Source organism: Lontra canadensis, unplaced genomic scaffold (genome assembly GCF_010015895.1).
Source record: "Lontra canadensis isolate GAN:19392208 unplaced genomic scaffold, GSC_riverotter_1.0 scaffold4, whole genome shotgun sequence".
Classification (NCBI taxonomy): Eukaryota; Metazoa; Chordata; class Mammalia; order Carnivora; family Mustelidae; genus Lontra; species Lontra canadensis.
The window spans coordinates 33,832,113-33,850,942 of NW_022630998.1; the positions used below are offsets into that span (position 1 = coordinate 33,832,113).

The 18,830-nt window shown below is 42.5% G+C and overlaps 1 protein-coding gene across 1 annotated transcript in view; it reads left to right on the forward strand.

The window, feature by feature from the left end:
• Positions 1–15,658, forward strand: part of ARSB (arylsulfatase B) — a 167,527-nt gene extending 151,869 nt beyond the window's left edge. The window contains exons 7-8 of the mRNA XM_032847855.1: positions 12,874–12,996; positions 13,788–15,658. Coding sequence (XP_032703746.1) covers positions 12,874–12,996; positions 13,788–14,053 — 389 coding nt within the window. The 3' untranslated portion in view covers positions 14,054–15,658. The remainder of the gene's footprint in view (positions 1–12,873; positions 12,997–13,787) is intronic.
• The last annotated feature ends 3,172 nt before the right edge of the window (positions 15,659–18,830 follow it).

Below are 18,830 nucleotides of genomic sequence, written 5' to 3' on the forward strand. Positions count from 1 at the left end.
AGATCACAAGTAGGCAGAGAGGCAGGCAGAGAGAGAGAGGAGGAGGAGGAGGCAGGCTCCCTGCTGAGCAGAGAGCCCGATGCAGGACTCGATCCCAGGACCCTGAGATCATGACCTGAGCCGAAGGCAGAGGCTTTAACCACTGAGCCACCCAGGCGCCCTCTTAGCAAGTTTTTAAAGACACAGTATAATATAAACTATGCTCACTGTGCTCTACAGTAGAATTCTAGGACTTATGCATCTTTCTTTTTTTTTTTTTTTTAAAGATTTTATTTATTTGACACAGAGAGATCACAGTGGACAGAGAGGCAAGCAGAGAGAGAGGAGGAAACAGGCTCCCCGCGGAGCAGAGAGCCCCATGTGGGACTCGATCCCAGGACCCTGAGATCATGACCCGAGCCGAAAGCAGCGGCTTAACCCACTGAGCCACCCAGGTGCCCCCTTATGCATCTTTCTTAACTGAAACTCTGTGCCCTTTTACTTTCCCATTTCCCCGCCCAGTCTTCCCCACAATTTTTTAATAATATCTTATTCCCGTGGCAGCTAGTCTGGTTTCACATTTGTTACAGGTTCGAGCAGCTGTCCATACCTTGATTTTGGTGGCCATCAATCAAGGGCCATAGGTTGGACCTAAATTGAATGATTTCTTTCAGTTGGTCAATTAGTTTATCCATGTACCTAGTCGTATGGCAACTGCTGTGGGAATTCAAGAGACTTGTATTTTTATACTAACAATCAAAGAATGCTCACCACCCCCAGGATTTCATTCCATCCTCACCATTGTCCTGTGAGGTAGGCATTAAACATTATTTTTCTCCTCATTTTACACACAAGAAAACAGGAACTCAGAGTGGCTAAATGACTTTTAATGGATTATTCATTCTAAAAGCTATTAAAATGCACAGTGGTTTGTCAGAGTTCCTTCTCAGAACTAGCGAGTAATAGTATAGGGAACGCCACTGGCAAATTCCGAACCGTTCTGTGAATGCCAGCTTGCCAGCTGCCAGAGCCATACCCATGGCTGGCGGGGGCTTTGTCCATCTCTGAAAATTGAGTCAAAGTTTTCAGTAAAGCATCAGCTCACAGTGTGGGGTTCTAGCTTGCATTTCATTGGGAACTATTTTTAGAGAAAAACTTATTTTTAGATCTAGAATGACTTTCAAAACAAGAATCAAAACAACAATGAACACATTTGCGTCTGGGTGTGTAAGCTCTTGCCACACAGCGAGATGAGAGGTGGCTGCGGCCTGAGCCTGCAGTTTTCAGGACGTGTCAGACCGTGAGCAGATAGAGATCCCATCCACACGTGTGCGCACAGCGCGCATCCAGACAGAGTCCAAATGCACTGCGGAGGCCGTGCCAGCTGTGGGCAGGGGTGCTCACACTGCCTGGCACAAATGAGGACCTTAGTGACTTCAACCACCCTTTGATTTGGGGCTCTTTTGAACTTTTCTTGGATCGAGCCATGAAGAAATTGGCTAGCCAGTCAAACGTCGGGAGTAAATAAAGCTTTGGTGTTTTAATTACCAGGCACATTTGGCTCATGTAATAAACAGACCCGTTTGCCTGTTGGTTAGAAAAGATACCTTTTGGGATTCCATATTTAAAAATACCTTGATCACTAAATATCGGGGAATGCTGGGGGTTTTCCCCCCACTTAGCCCAAGTGAGTTACTTTTTGCCTGAAGTACAAGTGCATATCCCATAAAAACGTGAAGGTGGCTTCCCAGCAGCAAGGAATAAACTGGGTAATTAGAGGCAGAATAAACTTTTAGGCTGGTCTTTGTAAATTATAAACGTGATCAAAACCAGAAAGGGCTCAGTAGAAACGAAGGCCAACCCACGCAGCCGGGCAGAAAAGGGACAAAAGCCTCAAGTAGCAAATGAAAGCTGCGCTATTAATGCTTTCTCCCCCAACCCTGTTCAAGCTCTGGAACAAGCGTGTAGGGGAGCAAATATAGGTCCTTTCCAGACCCAGACCAGAGAAGCGGTTTGTTTGGTTTGGATTTTAGTTCAGGGCATCTTTCCCCCCGCCCCCCTCCCCGGTATAATAATGACTTCTGCCTACTTTTCTCCTCTTTGTAAGGTCTTCAGTAAAAGAGAGTATAAAAGAAAAGAACCTATCTTATATTGATAATAGTTGCCGTTCAGTGACCATCATTACCAGCCATTTTTACCTATTTCATAGAGCAAGGATTAAACAAGTTAACATACATGGAACACTTAACAGCATTTTATAAGCATGTAGTGAGTGCTTTTAAGTATTAGCATCATTACCTTTAATGTTGACAATGTTGATGATAGTCTTATAACATACCAGATACTGTGCTAAGCACTGGATATGCCTCCTCTCACCTGCAATGACTATATTACTTTAATATAGTAAATTGAGGCAGGGGGAATTAGGAAAGTTGCCCAAGATTGCAAACTCATATCAAAACCATTTATTATGCATGTACTATATGACTGATGTAGTGCTAATGTACATTTTCAGCGTATCCACACATTTAGGCTACACAGCAGTCCTGTGAAATAGATGATATTATCCCCATTTCACAGATGAGGGAATGTAGGTCCAGGGAGATCTGCTAACCCTGATGCTCACATAGCCGGTGAATAATGGAGCTGAGATTTGAACCCAAGCAATCCCACTCCAGAAGGGCTTGCTGTGTCCTGCTGCACACTGTGGCCTTCTGTGGACCATTGGGCAGGGACCTCACTAGGATTGCAGGCCCTCTCCTTGCCCTGACTCCCACCCCTTGCTGTTCTTTCCCGAAGGCTCACAGCATTAACTCTTCCCAAGCCACATTCTCCATCCACACCCAGTGCATATTTGAACAAGAGCCCAGAGAGGAAGAGACCCAGACCATCCCCTTCACCCCTGCCCTGATGCTTAGGACTCCTCCCTTCCCTGCCTTATTTTCTCTAGCCACGAAAACTTTGTTTTCTACGAACTTTCCTCTTCCTTGCAAGTCAGCAAACGTATTTATTTTATTTAAGCCTTGTGTAGCTAAAAGCCTCCAGGGGTTATACACCAAAATGTTAACATGCAGCTAATAAATTTAGAGATAGTTTAAATTTTCCTGTTTGTATGTGTCTGTGTTTCTAACTTACATACAAGAAATGTATAAATTACACAGAAAAATAATATATTTTGTAAAATAGAGTCATAGACTGTATTGGACAGTAGTTTCCGAAGAGTGAGGAGGGTGTGTTGTACAGTCAAGAAAACAACGTTGCCTTTTATGAGCCCCGGAAGATTAGAAGTATCCTGTGGGACCACTGGGTCCCTTTCCCATTTGGTCAGTCCATCACCACCACTAATTTGTATCTTTCCAGTTGTCATTTAGCTGCAGACCCTTTTTTCAAACAAAAATGTAGAGAAGTATAATGTATTTAGCAAATACTACAAATTCTTCCTTAAGTGTTAACCAGCATCGACTGAAATGAAGACAGGGAACCTGGACCCTGCCCCCTGACTCACTGTCCCACATAACCAATTCCTAAGGTGCTTCTGGCACTTCTTCTGGTTCTGGAGAACACATTCTCCACTGGAAACCACGGACCCACCTCATTTCTAGAAGCTCCAACTCAAACTCCTTCAGGTTTCCCGAGGTTGCTCAGATAAGGAGCTCTAGAAGTTTACTACCTATGATGTAAGAGAGTGATTTCCTTTGTTAGCCCGAAAATGTTTTGCTCATCTCCTTTTTTATATCCAACATCAGTACATGTGAGTGGTCCATCTTATAAGTGTGTATGTCTTTCTGGCCAGAAAGCTCTATCTCAATGGTATCTTTCAGCTCAGAAGGAAAGGAGAAAGATTTTTTTGTTAATGCTTTTCTTCGAACCCTAGTTTCTGCTCAGAGATTAGCAAATCCAGTGTTGTTTTGTCCCCCATTAAGCTGTTTGCCTGACTCTCAGAATATGCTAAAAACCACAGAATTTTACACTCTAAAGGGGTGAATTGTGTCTTATGTAAATTATATCTTAATAAAGCTTTTAGAAAAAGAAGTCTAATTTTATTTTTTTAAAGATTTTTATTTATTTATTTGACAGAGAGAGAAATCACAAACAGGCAGAGAGGCAGGCAGAGAGAAAGGGGGAAGCAGGCTCCCCACTGAGCAGAGAGCCTGATGTGGGCCTTGATCCCAGGACCCTGAGATCATGACCTGAGCCAAAGGCAGAGGCTTAACCCGCTGAGCCACCCAGGTGCCCCCAAAGAAGTTTAATTTTAAAAAACACTTAAATTCCTCTCATTCCTCCCTGTTGATGAGAAGAAGAGTGACAGTTCCACAGGCTGGCTTTTTACCCTCCCTGAGGCTATTTCACAGCCTACCAACCACCTCTGACAGCACTTTGCTCCCTGTCCTTCAGAGGCTCTCCATCGCTGACTGCTTCTCCCATTCTTCAAGCTAAAAGTACCTTCTTCACCTTCTGTTTGCCCAATTTTCAGTGATCTGTTTCAGTGAGCATCGTTGAGTGTTTGTCCTTGATGTACCTGGGCACTGGGTAAGGCCTTGGGGTTATAGGGCTAAGTCAGACCTAGTCTGTACCCTACATTGTTTTATGCTTGAAGAGGGGTGGTGTGGTGGATAACAAAAATGTGTATCTTTCAGGTCCCGCCTCTAGTGCCACTTTCTTCGTCTATCCTTCCTGTGTGCCTCAGCCTTTATCGACTTCTTCCTACCATTATCTTTTATAATATTTGCTGTCTGACCTTAATGATATTCTTCCTGATGGTATTTATTCAACCATTTTATATGTACTATCTTCCTAATTAATTTGTATGATTCCAAATCCACAGTTCCCTCGTGTATGGTTTTCTCTTGTAGCTGTGACAAATTACCACAAACTTTGTGGCTTAAAAGAACACAGACATATTGTCTGACAGTTTTGTTGGTCAAAAGTTCCATATGGGTCTCATAGGGCTAAGGTCAGGGTTTCAGAAGTGCTGTATTCCCTTCCAGAGGTTCTAGTACAGAATCCATTTCCCTTGCCTTTTCCAGGCTCTGGGGCCACCCGCATTCATTAGTTCATGGCCCCTTTTCCATCTTCAAAGTCAGCAACACCGCCTCTCAGACCCATCTCCCTCTGACCAAAGTCAGGAAATAGTCCCTGCTTTTATGGAATCATGGTTAGGTTGGGCCCACTCAAATAAGAGATAACCTCCACATTGCAAGTCCTTACCTTTAGACATATGTGCAAAGTTTCTTTTGCTATCTAAGGTAACATCCCACAGGTTCCAGGGAGGTTAGGACATGGACATCTTTGAGAGTCACTATCTTGCCCTTTACCCTCTTTTATACTTTTTTGTATTACAAATGAGATGTATGGAAAAAGAAAATGTGCAAACACTAAAAACAATGACAACAGCTAATAATCTATACATCAAAGTAGACTAAAAGGGGAAGCTGTTGTTGGAAATAAAGAAAAACTTTTAAGGGCATCTGGGTGGCTCAGTGGGTTAAGCCTCTGCCTTTGGCCCAGGTCATGATCTCAGGGTCCTGGGATCGAGCCCCACATCAGGCTCTCTGCTCAGCAGGGAGCCTGCTTCCTCCTCTCTCTCTGCCTGCCTCTCTGCCTACTTGTGATCTCCATCTGTCAAATAAATAAATAAAATCTTTTAAAAATAAGTAAGTAAATAAAAATTTTTTAAAAATCATTTAAAATAAAAACTTTTCAAAACTATAAAAAAGAGGAATCTGCCAGGAAATAATAATGGTTCCAAATGGGCAAGTCCTTAATAATATAGTCTCAAAAGATAGCTAAACTTGGAGGAGAAATAAACAAATTCTCAGTCACAATAAAAAATTTTCTACAGAGGTGCCTGGGTGGCTCAGTGGGTTAAAGCCTCTGCCTTCAGCTCAGGTCATGATCCCAGCGTCCTGGGATCGAGCCCCGCATCGGGCTCTCTGCTCTGCGGAGAGCCTGCTTCCTCTCCTCTCTCTGCCTGCCTCCCTGCCTGCTTGTGATCTCTCTCTCTGTCAAATGAATAAATAAAATCTTTTAAAAAAAATTTTTTTTTCTACATAATTCTCATTAACTATTAGAATAAGCAAACAAACCAAAAAGTGAGTACAGATGTAAAATATTCAAACAGTATAATTAACAAACTATGATATTTATGGATCACTACACCCAGCAACTTGAGAACACATGTTCTTTTTTTTACACGTGAGAATGGAACATTATACAGTTGACCGCATACCGGGCCACAAAGCAAGTAGAAACACATTTCAAAGGATTTAAATCATATACGGTACATCTAACAGGATTCTAAATTTAGAATTTTATTTTTTAAAAATCTATGGATCTATTTCCTAATCATAATGGAATTAAACTGGAAATTAGTAACAAAAGGATAATAGGAAATTCTCAAATGTTTGGACATTAAGAGATACACTTTTGAATAATCCATGAGTCAAAGAGGAAATCACAATGAAAATTTGAGAATATTTTGGTCTGAATAACAAGGATGCATATTTAAAGCTTGCATGATAAAAATAAACTAGTGCTTGGATGAAAATTTATAGTATTAAATGTATATATTAGAAATAGAGAAGTACTGAACATGAAATACTTGGGAAACTATAAATAGAAGAGCAAATTAAGAGGTGCCTGGGTGGCTCAGTCAGTTAAGGATCTGACTCTTGATTTTGGCTCAGGTCATGATCTCAGGGTCGAGAGAGCAAGCCACAAGTTGGGCTCTATGCTGGGTTTGGAGCCTGCTCAAGATTCTCTCTCCTTGCTCCTACTCTTTGCCCCCACTCTCTCTCTCTCTCTCTCTCCCAAAAAAAATAAAGAAGAAGACGGGGCCTGGGTGGCTCAGTGGGTTAAAGCCTCTGCCTTCGGCTCAGGTCATGATCTCCGGGTCCTGGGATCGAGCCCCGCATGGGGCTCTCTGCTCGGCGGGAGGCCTGCTTCCTCCTCTCTCTCTCTGCCTGCCTCTCTGCCTACTTGTGATCTTTGTATGTCAAGTAAATAAATAAAATCTTTAAAAAGAAGAAGAAGAAGAAGAGCAAATTAAGCCAAAAGGAAACAGAGGGAAGGAAATAATAAAGAGAAGAGGCAAATTTGTGAAATAGAAAACAAACACACTATAGAGAGGGACTACTAGGTAAGATGTTGGTTTGAAAAACTAATAAAAATTAACCTTTAACAAAATTTATCATGGGGAAAAAAGTGAAAAGCACACACTGCTAATATCAGGAATGAGAAGGTACTACTACAGATGCTACAGACATTAAAAAGATAATACAGAGATGAAAATTTGTATGAACTAAACAAATTCCCAAATACACTTTACCAAACTAAGAAAAGAGAAATAGAAGTTCTGAAGAATTCTATGTCTATTAAAGAAATTAAATTAAAAAATAACCTGCCCACAAAGAAAACTCTAGGCCCCCATTGTTTTACAAATGAACTCTTGCAAATATTTAGGCGTAGCAACCCTCTTACACAAACTTTTCAGGGAACACTTCCAGTTCCTTTTATAGGACCAATATAACCTTGACTCAAAAACATGACAATATTTCAAGAAAAATTTAATAGAGCAATTTTTGTCTTAAGCATAAGTGCAAAAACCCTAAACTAAATGTGAATCCAGGAAATATAATTAATCCCCAACAAAATGTGAATCCAGCAATATATAAAAATGACAAGCATCCTGATGAAAAGGGGTTTATTCCATAAATGCAAGGTTGGTTTAGCATTTAAGAATCAATTAATATAGTTCATTGTGTTAAAAGATAAAAGAATAATTATACGATATTTTCAGATGCAGAAAAAGTAAATGGTAAAATTTAACATTCTTTTATGATTAAAAAAACTTAGTGAGGGACGCCTGGGTGGCTCAGTTGGTTAAGCGGCTGCCTTCAGCTCAGGTCATGATCCCAGTGTCCTGGGATGGAGTCCCACATCGGGCTCCTTGCTCGGCAGGGGGCCTGCTTCTCCCTCTGCCTCTGCCTGCCTCTCTGTCTGCCTGTGCTCGCTCGCTCTCTCTCCCTCTGTCCCTGACAAATAAATAAATAAAATCTTTAAAAAAAAAAAACAAAAAAAACTTAGTGAATTGGGAGTAGGATCTTCTTTAATCTGATAGAAAAGATCTTCTTTAATCTGAGAAAGCATAGCTATAAAAATTTCATATTGACATCATACTTAATAGTAAAATATTAAAAGCATTTCCCCAGAAATCAGGAATGAGATAGAAACTCTATCACTACTTTTATTCAAATTTATATTAGAGGTTTTGTCCAGTGTCACAAGGTAAGAAAAAGAAAACTAAAACATATAAGATGAGGAGAAGCAGTGTCATTATTTGCAGGTGACATGATAGGATGCGTAGATAATCCAAAAAGACTCTCTAAGCAAAAGGTTAGAATTAACAAATGAATTTTGCAAAGTCACAGGGAACAAGGTCAATATCTAAAAAAGCCAATTATATTTTTACATACAGCATCCAGAGTATGAAATCGATTTTTAAATGTTGTTTATAGTACTATTAATCCACATTATACAACTAGGAGTAAACATAAGGAAAGATGTGTAAGACGTTTCCACAGAAAATCATAAACTATTATCAAGAGATAATTCACCACATTAGTGAATTGTAAGTCTGAATATTTTAAAACAGCAGTACCCCCAAATTGCCCCCTGGAGTCAATACCATCATAATTGATATCCCACCAGCTAGTTTGTGAAATTGAACAAGCTACTCCTAAAATTTTTATTGAAAATGCAAAAGGCCAATCATGATGAAATCAGTCTGGAAGAACAACAAATTTGGGGACTTTACTGGCAGATAGAAGAACGTATGATAAATCTACAGTAATTAAGATAGTTTAGTATTAGCCGAAGTATAGACAAATATCCTTATTTGTCCATAAAGATAGATAAATATCCTTATCCTACAAATAGTAGGACATAACAGAAACTCTAGAGCTCAGCTATCCGATGCAGTAGTCACAAGTCATGTGTGGCAATTTAAGTTTAAATTAATTTCCTCAGTTGTACTAGCTGCATTTCTCATGCCCAGTAGCCATGTGCAGCGAGTGGTCCCTGCGATGTACTGCACAGATAGAGATACTGCACTAAAGAAAGGTCTGTTGGACTGTACTGCTTCGGAGACACCACAAATGGAAATCAGGTGTTTGACAAAGGTATCCCTGCAGATGAGTAGAAAAGAACAGTCTTTTCAACAGTCTTGGTCAGATGGTAGCTATCTTTGAAAAATGAATCTCGAGTCCTGCCTTGCTTCACACGCAGCAATCAGTTTCCTGTGGGTTCCAACTCTGAAAGCAAGAGGCTGTGGAACCTTCATGCAAGGGAATAACATCCAGCAATGAAAATGAATGAAGTGCTGGAAACAGACTGAACCTCAACACCAAGGGTGAATCTCACAAGCATTATGAGATCAGTCGGAGCCTGAGAGAAAGAAGAACACGCTGTGTGGTTTCCATTGACTCAAAAACAGGCAGAAAGAACTCATTGTTGGGTAGCAGCTACCTTTGAGAGGAGGATGGAGACTGGAGGCTGCCCACACGGGCTTCTGAAGTCCTAGGAACGTCCTATCTCTTGAGTGGGCTGTGTCTACAGGAGTGTCTAGTCTTCATCAGCATCTTCTGTGCACTTTTTTCAATGGGTATTATTTTAAAATGTTTTTTAAAGCAAGCCTTGGATTGACACGGAAAAAGAAGGATAATTCCTGCAGACTGAATGATTTTAAAAAATGAAGATTCTGTCTAACATGTTTAGTTAGGCAACAATTTTAAGTCTGAAAGTATCAGCTATCGGGTATGGAGAAAGGCAGACATTGCTGGTAGGAGGGCCATTTGGTATGTGTTAGAAAGTTAGAAAGCTGTGCACCTTGCAACCAGACAGTTTTGCTTCTAGACACAAATCCTAGAGAAACTTGAGCAAGGAGATGTGGAAAACAGTGCTCATGGCAGGAGAGTTTGTAGTAGGAAAACAGAAGAATAATTGAAGTAACCGAAATGCCTAACAGAAAAATGGCTAAATAAAATGTGATTTTTTTATATAGTCAAATACCAAACAGTTAAAAGGAATATATATACACAAACATAATCAGAGAGCTCTAAAAATACTGTAGTTGAGGAAAAAAGCAAGTTGCAGAATATGTATAGCATAACATACACATGGACATTTTTAAAGTATATAACAGGTCTAGATATTATTCTTTGATGCATGCATATGTCACTGTTTTTAAATGGCTGTAGGCAGGATTCACTGTGCTCTGAAACCGTGATGGCAGCAGCCTCAGGAGGAGGGGACTGAGATTGAGGATGGGGACAAATTGTCACATGGAAACTGTCCCTTTGTTTTCATTGTTGTTTCCTTTTTTTTTTTCTTTTTTAAAGCAAACATGACAAAATGTTAACATTCTAGGTGTAGGCTCATGGGGTGTTAGGCAGATTATTCCTTGTAATTTTCTTTTTGTTTAATTTCTCAATAAGAAAAAAGTAGAGTTGACATAATAGCACCTTCCGTCATTTAGTCTTAGACTTATTTATTGTTTAGGTATTTTATGTTCCTGTTTGTTTTAAGAAAAAATGTATATAAATATAAGTATAGCCGAGACAGCTAAATTTCCTCTCCTTGTTTATGTTTGCAAAGCATGCTTGTTTGATTTAACATTCTCTGGTATCAAAATGTGTCCTTTATGCAAGCTTGTGAGGAGTAAATCATGAAGGCTCACAGTCACACCCCAGTCTGTGCATTGAGACCACATTTCCTACAATAGACATCCTCTGTGCCTCTGTCTCGGCAAGCATCTGTTTGTATTAGAGCCAAAATGTCCACAATCAGGCAGAGAAACAAAAAGTCAAAAAGATCTGCTGTTTGGTGCTAATGATTTGTTCGTACGTGATTGTGAAGACTGAAGGTCTGAAACCACTAATGTTTATTGGCTCTGTCTCCAGTATGTCCCTCCAGAGCCATTGCCACAAGACTGACCGGAGGAATGGGACCCTGTCTTTTCCCTCACGGACAGTGCTTCCCACAGGAAGCCCTGGGCGTCAGCTCTGGCAGGGGAGGAGGGCACTCTCAGAGTCTTTATGACAGGATGGTGGAGAGATGGGCCAGCCGCCATGGTGGAGAGGGGATTGTTCCCAACGTATCTCTCTCTCTCTCTCTCTCACACACACACACACACACACACACACACACACACACCTATTAGCCCTCGGGCAGGTGATGTGGCAGCATTTGAAAGTGCACTCAAGGGTGCCTGAGTGGCTCAGTGGGTTAAGCCTCTGCCTTCGGCTCAGGTCATGATCTCAGGTTCCTGGGATCGAGCCCCACATCGGGCTCTCTGCTCAGCAGGGAGCCTGCTTCCCCCTCTCTCTCTGCCTGCCTGTCTCCCTACTTGTGATCTTCTCTTTCTCTGTCAAATAAATAAATAAAATATTAAAAAAAGAAAAGAAAAGAAAGTGCACCCAAGGCGATTGCTGTGACCGTGTTTGAAAAGTTGACAGGTAAATGTAGACTGAAAACAGAGTAGATGTTTTATAGTTAGTCCCTAAATCGAGGCCTTGAAACATACACAGGTATGAGTAAGGTTGGGGCCTCCATACCTTGCCCTCACAGATCCACCGGGATCTTTTTTTTTTTTTTTTAAGATTTTATTTATTTATTAGAAAGAGAGAGAGAGCACAGTGGGATGAGTGGCAGAGCGGGGGGAGAAGCAGGGAGCCCAATACTGGGCTTGATTCCAAGACCCTGGGAATCATGACCTGAGCTGAAGGCAGAGGCTTGACTGACTGAGCCACCCAAGTGCTTCCTCCACCAGGGTCTTTAACTAGAGTAGAACTCAGGTCTTTCTTGATGCACCTTAGTCACTCCTCACAAGCAAACCACAGAGGGAGTTATTCAAAAGAAGGAACTGAGCATGCTCGTTTTGGACATTTTGTCTGTCTAATTTGGGGGCCAGACTGTCCCCAGGATATATGTAAACACTCCAGTCTGCTCTCAGCTCTGAGGGAGCCCAGTGGGTGTCCAGCAAGATTGGTGTTGGGTGGTTTAGTCTTTCTAAGTCAAGGGTCAGTTAGTAGGAAGGACTCTCTGCCCCAAATCTGAAGCTATCTTCTCTCCAATCAACTTTATCAGTAAGAAAGGCAATATTTTTAGCTCTAACCTTCTGGTGTCCACCTTTCAGTTGGTTCCAAATTCAAGAAGATGGGGGAGTAGGTACTCTTAATTGCTCCCCTCAAAAACCCAATAATCAATTAGTATAAAACCCCAAGATGACTTTAATGTAATCCATGATAATAACCAAGATTTTGTATACCAAGTCATTCTTAAAACCTTAATTATCCTGTCTGAATAGTTAACTGACCATTGCTCAGTTACTTTTAAATTTCATCAGTGTGGTTAAATAATTGATCATGGCATGACTGAACTCTCATGGCTTGAGACAGACTCCATTAAAGTGTACATGTTATAATCTATTCCATTATCTACATAGGGATAAATATATATAGAAAATGTATTCGTCTAATTCGATCATTTAACAGCAAAAGGAAAAAAGGCACACAGAAAACAACCTGCACTGCTGTAACAGAACACTATTCCACATAAAGCCAGCTGTACGTTGCCAGAATGTAGTGATTTTAAGGATGAATTAGTGTTCTAATCTCGTTGGGATTCCTTTTATATTTGTGGTGGTTTATGATTGAGGTTTAATGAACTATAGCTTTCTGTTTATATTTAATAGAAGATTCATTTCTGTTGTGGGATGTGCATTTACACTCAGGCATTGAATAAAATCTACCATTCTACAAGGAGGATATTAAATGTTGATTTATAACAACGCATTTCTGTAACAGTGATCTAATGCTTCCGCACTGTTTCTTCCAGGTCCCGGGAAGAGCCTGGCTCCAGCAAAGGATGATTCTTCTGGCCCAGAATATTTTGCCTTCAACACTTCTCTCCATGCTGCAATTAGACACAGGAATTGGAAACTTCTCACCGGCTACCCAGGTAGAATGCTGAGCATTTCCCCCCAGAACAGCGAGGAAAACTTTACCAAAGTGACGACTACCTTTTGCAGAACATACCTCTGGGACCACTGAATGGGGAAGAATGATTTATCTACTGTCCTGACAAAAGAAGACTGAAAATTAACTGTAGGTGGGGGGTGAAAGGAAGCAATGCCGCTCTAAGGTGTCATGGAAAATAAGGATTTCAGAGATGTGTGGCTGTCGAGGACAGCACGCCTAGCTAGCAAGGAGAAACTCTGAAAGTCACATCCTCAACCAATTGCGTAGCTGAGGGAGGTGGTTGCTTCCCCTGAGCACATTCCCTAAAAGTGACGTCTTTTACATACTTTTAAAATGTGGGGTATGATGGCTAAAACTGTGATGCCGTTAAGCAGTGTTTATAATGATGACATTCTTGGTATTTGTGGCCAGACAATTCTTCTTTGTCTGGTAGCGTATTGCAAGGTATCTTAGCCTCCCTGCCCCACTGGCACGGTATGTTTTTGCTAAGTCATTGTGACAACCAGAAATTCCCCCGCCCCCCTCCCCCACATGCACATACGCATGCGCCTTCCTGGCCTGGAAGCCCCTGGTTGTGAAGCCGTGAACCAGGTCTAGTTACAGCACCGTAAGTCAGTGTCTGAGACAGATGTAGATACTGCATCAAGGGCCGCGCCTTTTTTACGTGTTCCTGCCGGCGACCCCACTCAGCCTTCTTCTGTAGTCTTACTTGAAGTGTGAATCTGCCCAGGATGCTTCTTCCCCCAGTAAACCCTTGCATTTCTTTGCCAGGCTGTGGTTGCTGGTTTCCTCCACCATCTCAAAACAATGCCTCTGTGATACCCTCAACGGACCCACCGACCAAGACCGTCTGGCTCTTTGATATTGACCAGGACCCGGAAGAAAGACATGACCTGTCAAGAGACCATCCCCATATTGTCAAGCAGCTCCTTTCCCGCCTACAGTTCTACCACAAACACTCAGTGCCTGTGCACTTCCCAGCACAGGACCCACGCTGTGACCCCAAGGACACTGGGGCCTGGGGCCCCTGGGTGTAAGACTTCTTCAGCCCCTGGGTGCCAGACCATCTTTCTGTTACAGGTTGGACTTCAGGCCTTTACTCCTGTATCTCTCATCTCATTTTCTCTCCCAACCTGGGTTCCCCTGGCTTTCTCTTGGTCCTCAATCATGTTAAGTTATCTCATTGCAACCCCCAGTGCATTTAAGAAGCTGATAAAACCTGGAACACTCCTGTTCTTGGCCAGGTTGTGTGTCTGGAGGAGAAGGTGGCCAAGTTCAACCTTTTGTTCCTGAGCCATGGGACAGCTGGGAACTTGACTTGAAATAGGAAGTTCTTATTGAGTCCTGGAGGCTGGAACAGCTGGCTCTTTTTGCCTTGCAAGTCAGATGTTAGATCTCCTTCTGCCAATAGCTGGGTTTTATTGGAGTGCCTCATGTTCCTTGTAACAAATGTAGGGAGCAGACAGTTTTTAATGGTTCTGTTGGCCAGGGAATCTCCCTGTCTGTGAGAGATCATGTTCAGGCATTCCATGTGAATAACGCCCCCCTTGGTTCACCCCTCACTCACTCACCCTGTCACTCATCTCATCATAGAGCATAAGGCCCATTTCATACTTACGGTCAGCATGGCAATAAGCCTGCTTTTTGGTTTTGGTCATTACAATAAAGAAATGTGTTTTTATCCCCTGTTTTTTTTTTCCCCAGCCATTGCTCATTTTGTCTAGACTTCCTGCTACCCCCTCTCCCCTGTTTCTTTTCCCAACCTCCTTTTACTCAGTCATCCTGTGCCTGGGAAGGCTGCTTTGCCTCTGCACTCTGAGCACTGCTGGTTTTTGGAAGACTGCTGTGCCCTGCCTTCCTCTGGCCTCTAATGCTAAAGCTAGAGCCCTGCCCAGAGAAGGTGATCAAATCTGGCTCTGCAGACATGCTCATGGTGGACACAAAGGGGCTGGGTGGGTGATGCTCAGGTCTGTGTCATCTGTTTGGGGAAGACTTTTGTAAGTTGCCTAGAGTTTATTGTCATGGTTGTGGCTTTGTCTCATAATGTATTACAAGTTGCATGCTATTCCTTAGCAATGAGGAGAAACCCCGGGAAATAGTAACTTTGTCTTGGGATGTTGGGAATGGGAAGTTTGAAAGGAAATGGCCAGCATCTGAGATGATGGGCCTCAGTAAAGCAAAGGAGGCCACATCCATGTTTCCCTTATTTTCACTTTTACTATTTGTATTGAGGTTCTGGGGTGGGGGAAAGAGGATGTGCAGTTGGACCTGCCACCCCTTTCTTAGTCCCACTCATGTCCTACTAATGCAGATCAATCCAGATTAGCTCTCAAGAATGTCAGACTCTGAGAACTATGTGCAAAATCTATACTCTTTTTCCCATGAGCTCCACTGTTTTGTTCACTGCTCATCACCAATGCCTGGACCAGTGCCTGTTACAGTCGGTACTTTTTTTTTTTTAATGAATGAATGGACAGTTGAACAAATGAGAAAGTTGCACACCATGCAAGTGCAGTGAGCTAAACATATCCTCCAACTGTTGCTTTTCTGTTTCAAGCTGCCCTCCCGGGGTAGGAGCAGAGTATGTATATCTGGATGGTCACAGACACTCCATAGTGAAGCCATAATGTCCTCTCTAGGGGGGAAAAGGAGAAACACGCCTGCCAAAGATACTCTTTTGGCAATAACCCTCCGTTCTATTTTTCATAGGACACTAGAAACTAAAACCAGCCGATAATGTGTGATAGGTCCTTGTGTAGTTGTCCTCCAATTCAGTAGCAATATTTTCTGGTCACTACTAATATGCATAGTAATAAAACAAGATGATTGGAAGGAAATGGTGCTAGAACTAAAGACACATATTACCAACCTCTCCCCCACTCCTGGGTTGGCAAACAGCTGATCAAAATGCCATCACCTAGCACCCCCACACCTGTGGCAGATACCATGAACTAACTGAGCCCAGATGTTTCTCTGGATCCTTCTAATCCCAGTGTCTGTTAATACCAAAAATTAGTGAGGCCATCACTACAGGACACCTGTCTGCCCTCCCTGCTCTGCCCCCAGGGCTGCCCCGGTTCTCGTCTGTTGGTGGCCAAGTACAACCTGGGTGTTCTACACTCTGTGGATTTAAAGGGAGTTGTAAAAATTAGTTGTTGTAAAATTATCATTTGAGATTTTATTTTATCCCTAGTAGAATGTATCTTGTTAGGTTTCTTTATTCTGTGTAAGAATGTGAATAGATTCATATTAATGTTGTTTCACTCCAAATTTGCTTTAAAGAAAAGTCTTATTGACTTAATTGTTTTTCTTTGTTACTACGTGATTGTCCCAGATCTGAGGAACAGAAAGTTACTTTATCGTTTAAGATGTGTCAGTGGGGAGTTTCCATTTGAGCGACGAGAACGTTCTGAAACTGGACAGTAGTGCTGTTGGCACAACATGCCTCTGAATTGTATACTTTAAAGTGTTTAAAATGGTAACTTTTATGTAATTTTACAGTTTTTTAACACGTTGGCCCATTTTATGGTATGTAAATTACATCTCAATAAAACTATTAAATAAATAAACATAGCAAAAATATCAGAACTGAAAAAAAATGTGTCAGTCATTGCCCACAAGAGTGCAAACTATAAAGTAAGTTATCAGAGGAAGGTCAGGAGAGGGTAGAGTGCTTATAAAATGTTAAGAAGAGTGAATTTTTCTCTATTGCTGTATGATAAATTACCCCCAATTTTAGCAGCATAAAACAATAAACATTTATTACTCCACACACTCTATGGGGTCAGCACTCTAGGAGTGGCTTAAGTGGGTGGGTCTGGCTCAGGGCCTCTCATGGGATGATAGTCAAGTAGCTGGCTTGGGCTGTAGTCATCTGAAGGCTTGTCCGGGGCCAGAGACTCCACTTCCAAATGACTCACTCACAAGGCTCTTGGTTGGAGGCCTCTGTTCCTTGCCCTCTGGGCTTCTCCCCAGGCTTCTTGAACAGCCTCACATATTGAAGTAGTTACTATTCTCCTAGTCACCACTTAAACTTTAAAATTGATTTTTCCCCCCACGTGAAGCATAGCCTCAACTTGAGCAGATTGGTTCATTTTCAGGTGGTCAAAAGACCTGCTCACTCTGGCCGCCATCCTAACTGACCAGGAGCAGGTAGGTTCGAACAGCTGCAGAGGGGCCTACCCCATCACTTTCACGTTTGTCCCGTTGCCACAGGAGCCACCCAACAGGTGGCACAAAGCAGAAGAGGTATAACTCATGCTGCCCGGAGCTTGACTCCAGGACTTTGGACCATCAGGAAACGGGAAGGGCAATTTTAATTCTCAAACTAACTCACCCAAGTTACAAATCATTGAGCTTAAGATATCTCATTCAATAACCTTTATTATTTGTCTGACAACAGAGATAAAGCATACCACTGTAACAATTTTAGAAAATACAGAAAACGCAGAAAGGAAATCAGACAACCCACAAAGCAGCCACCAAGAAACAGCCACCTTTAAGTTTCTTTCATAACTCTTTAAGAGAGCAATTAAAGTGGCCCACCTCCCAGACTGCTTTTCAAATCCCACTGTGCCCAGCTGAGCCCTCACTGGAGACTCAAGATGGTAGAGAAATAAAATGTCACCTGTTTTGAAACTCCTCGTTTTAATCCCATTAAGGAAGTAGAGATCATTTGCCCGGGCTTTTTACTCCAAGGGGACAGGATTTCACACACACTTCACACAAACATATGCTCTTTCTCTGTCCCTACACCACCTCTTCTCCACAGGCCTCAAGAGGTAAGGGTCTCCACACGCCAAGGGACTTCGAGCAGTCAAGCAAACCAGGAAGTAGGCGCTTTGCCTTCAGACCAGAGTCTTGCAGTGCGAGGCAGAGAATATTAGTGCGCGCACGCGCACACACACGCGCGCACGCGGGCGCCCCCACTTCCGGAAAACCCATCTTAGAGTGCCTTTATTTACATTAAGTGAATCAGAACTGGAATTGCTTCTTATGCCAGCATTTTGTAACTGGGATTATTCAAGTCCACACTGCGATAAGAGTGAGGAGTGGGCCACCAACGTTAGCAAGGAAGAAGGGTGCGGGAAATCAGACTCCCCGCCACGAAGCTCGCCTACCAGGGAACTCCACCCGAGGAGACAGTCCCAGGACAGGCCCGGAAACCGGAAGTGAGGGGGCGGGGCCTCTAGAGTCATTGGAAAGGCTGTGTGGCGTTCGCCATGAGGAGTCATTTAGCTGTCATTTTTGCTCCGTATCTACACACTCAGGAAAGCAGTAAGTTCTTTCTAATTAAGCCCTTTGATTAGAGGGTCCTCTGAATGTGTTAGAGAAAGAGCTGGTTTGTTTGAAGAATGTTCCTTGTTTGGACTTCACGAGAGTGGGCTGGTTTTTCTTGGTTCATAGACCAGGGCTTAAATGAAAGCGTTTGGGCTTAACACATCCTGCGGGTGGAAGTCTGAGGCTCCCACGTGCAGGACTTCAGGACAAGGAGAAAGGCCTGTCTCACTGGGCCCCGCGTGTGTTCTGTCATGAGGTCCACCTACTCCTTTCCTCCCCAAAGCAGCTTGAGCTCCCTGGGGACCCAGTACAGGAGGGCACCCTAGCAATTCCCCAAGCCGCTAGAGACTCGGGCCACGACTCTTGCTCACGTAGGGCCTGTCACTGCTGGGAGTCCTCTCTTTTTCCTAAAATGTACGCTCCTTACTAAAATAACGTAAAGTGATGCTTTTTTGGTCTCTATGCTAAAGAGAAAATGAGTGTCACTGGTAATCATAGAAATGCATACAAGGAATACAAATCGCTCTTAAACCT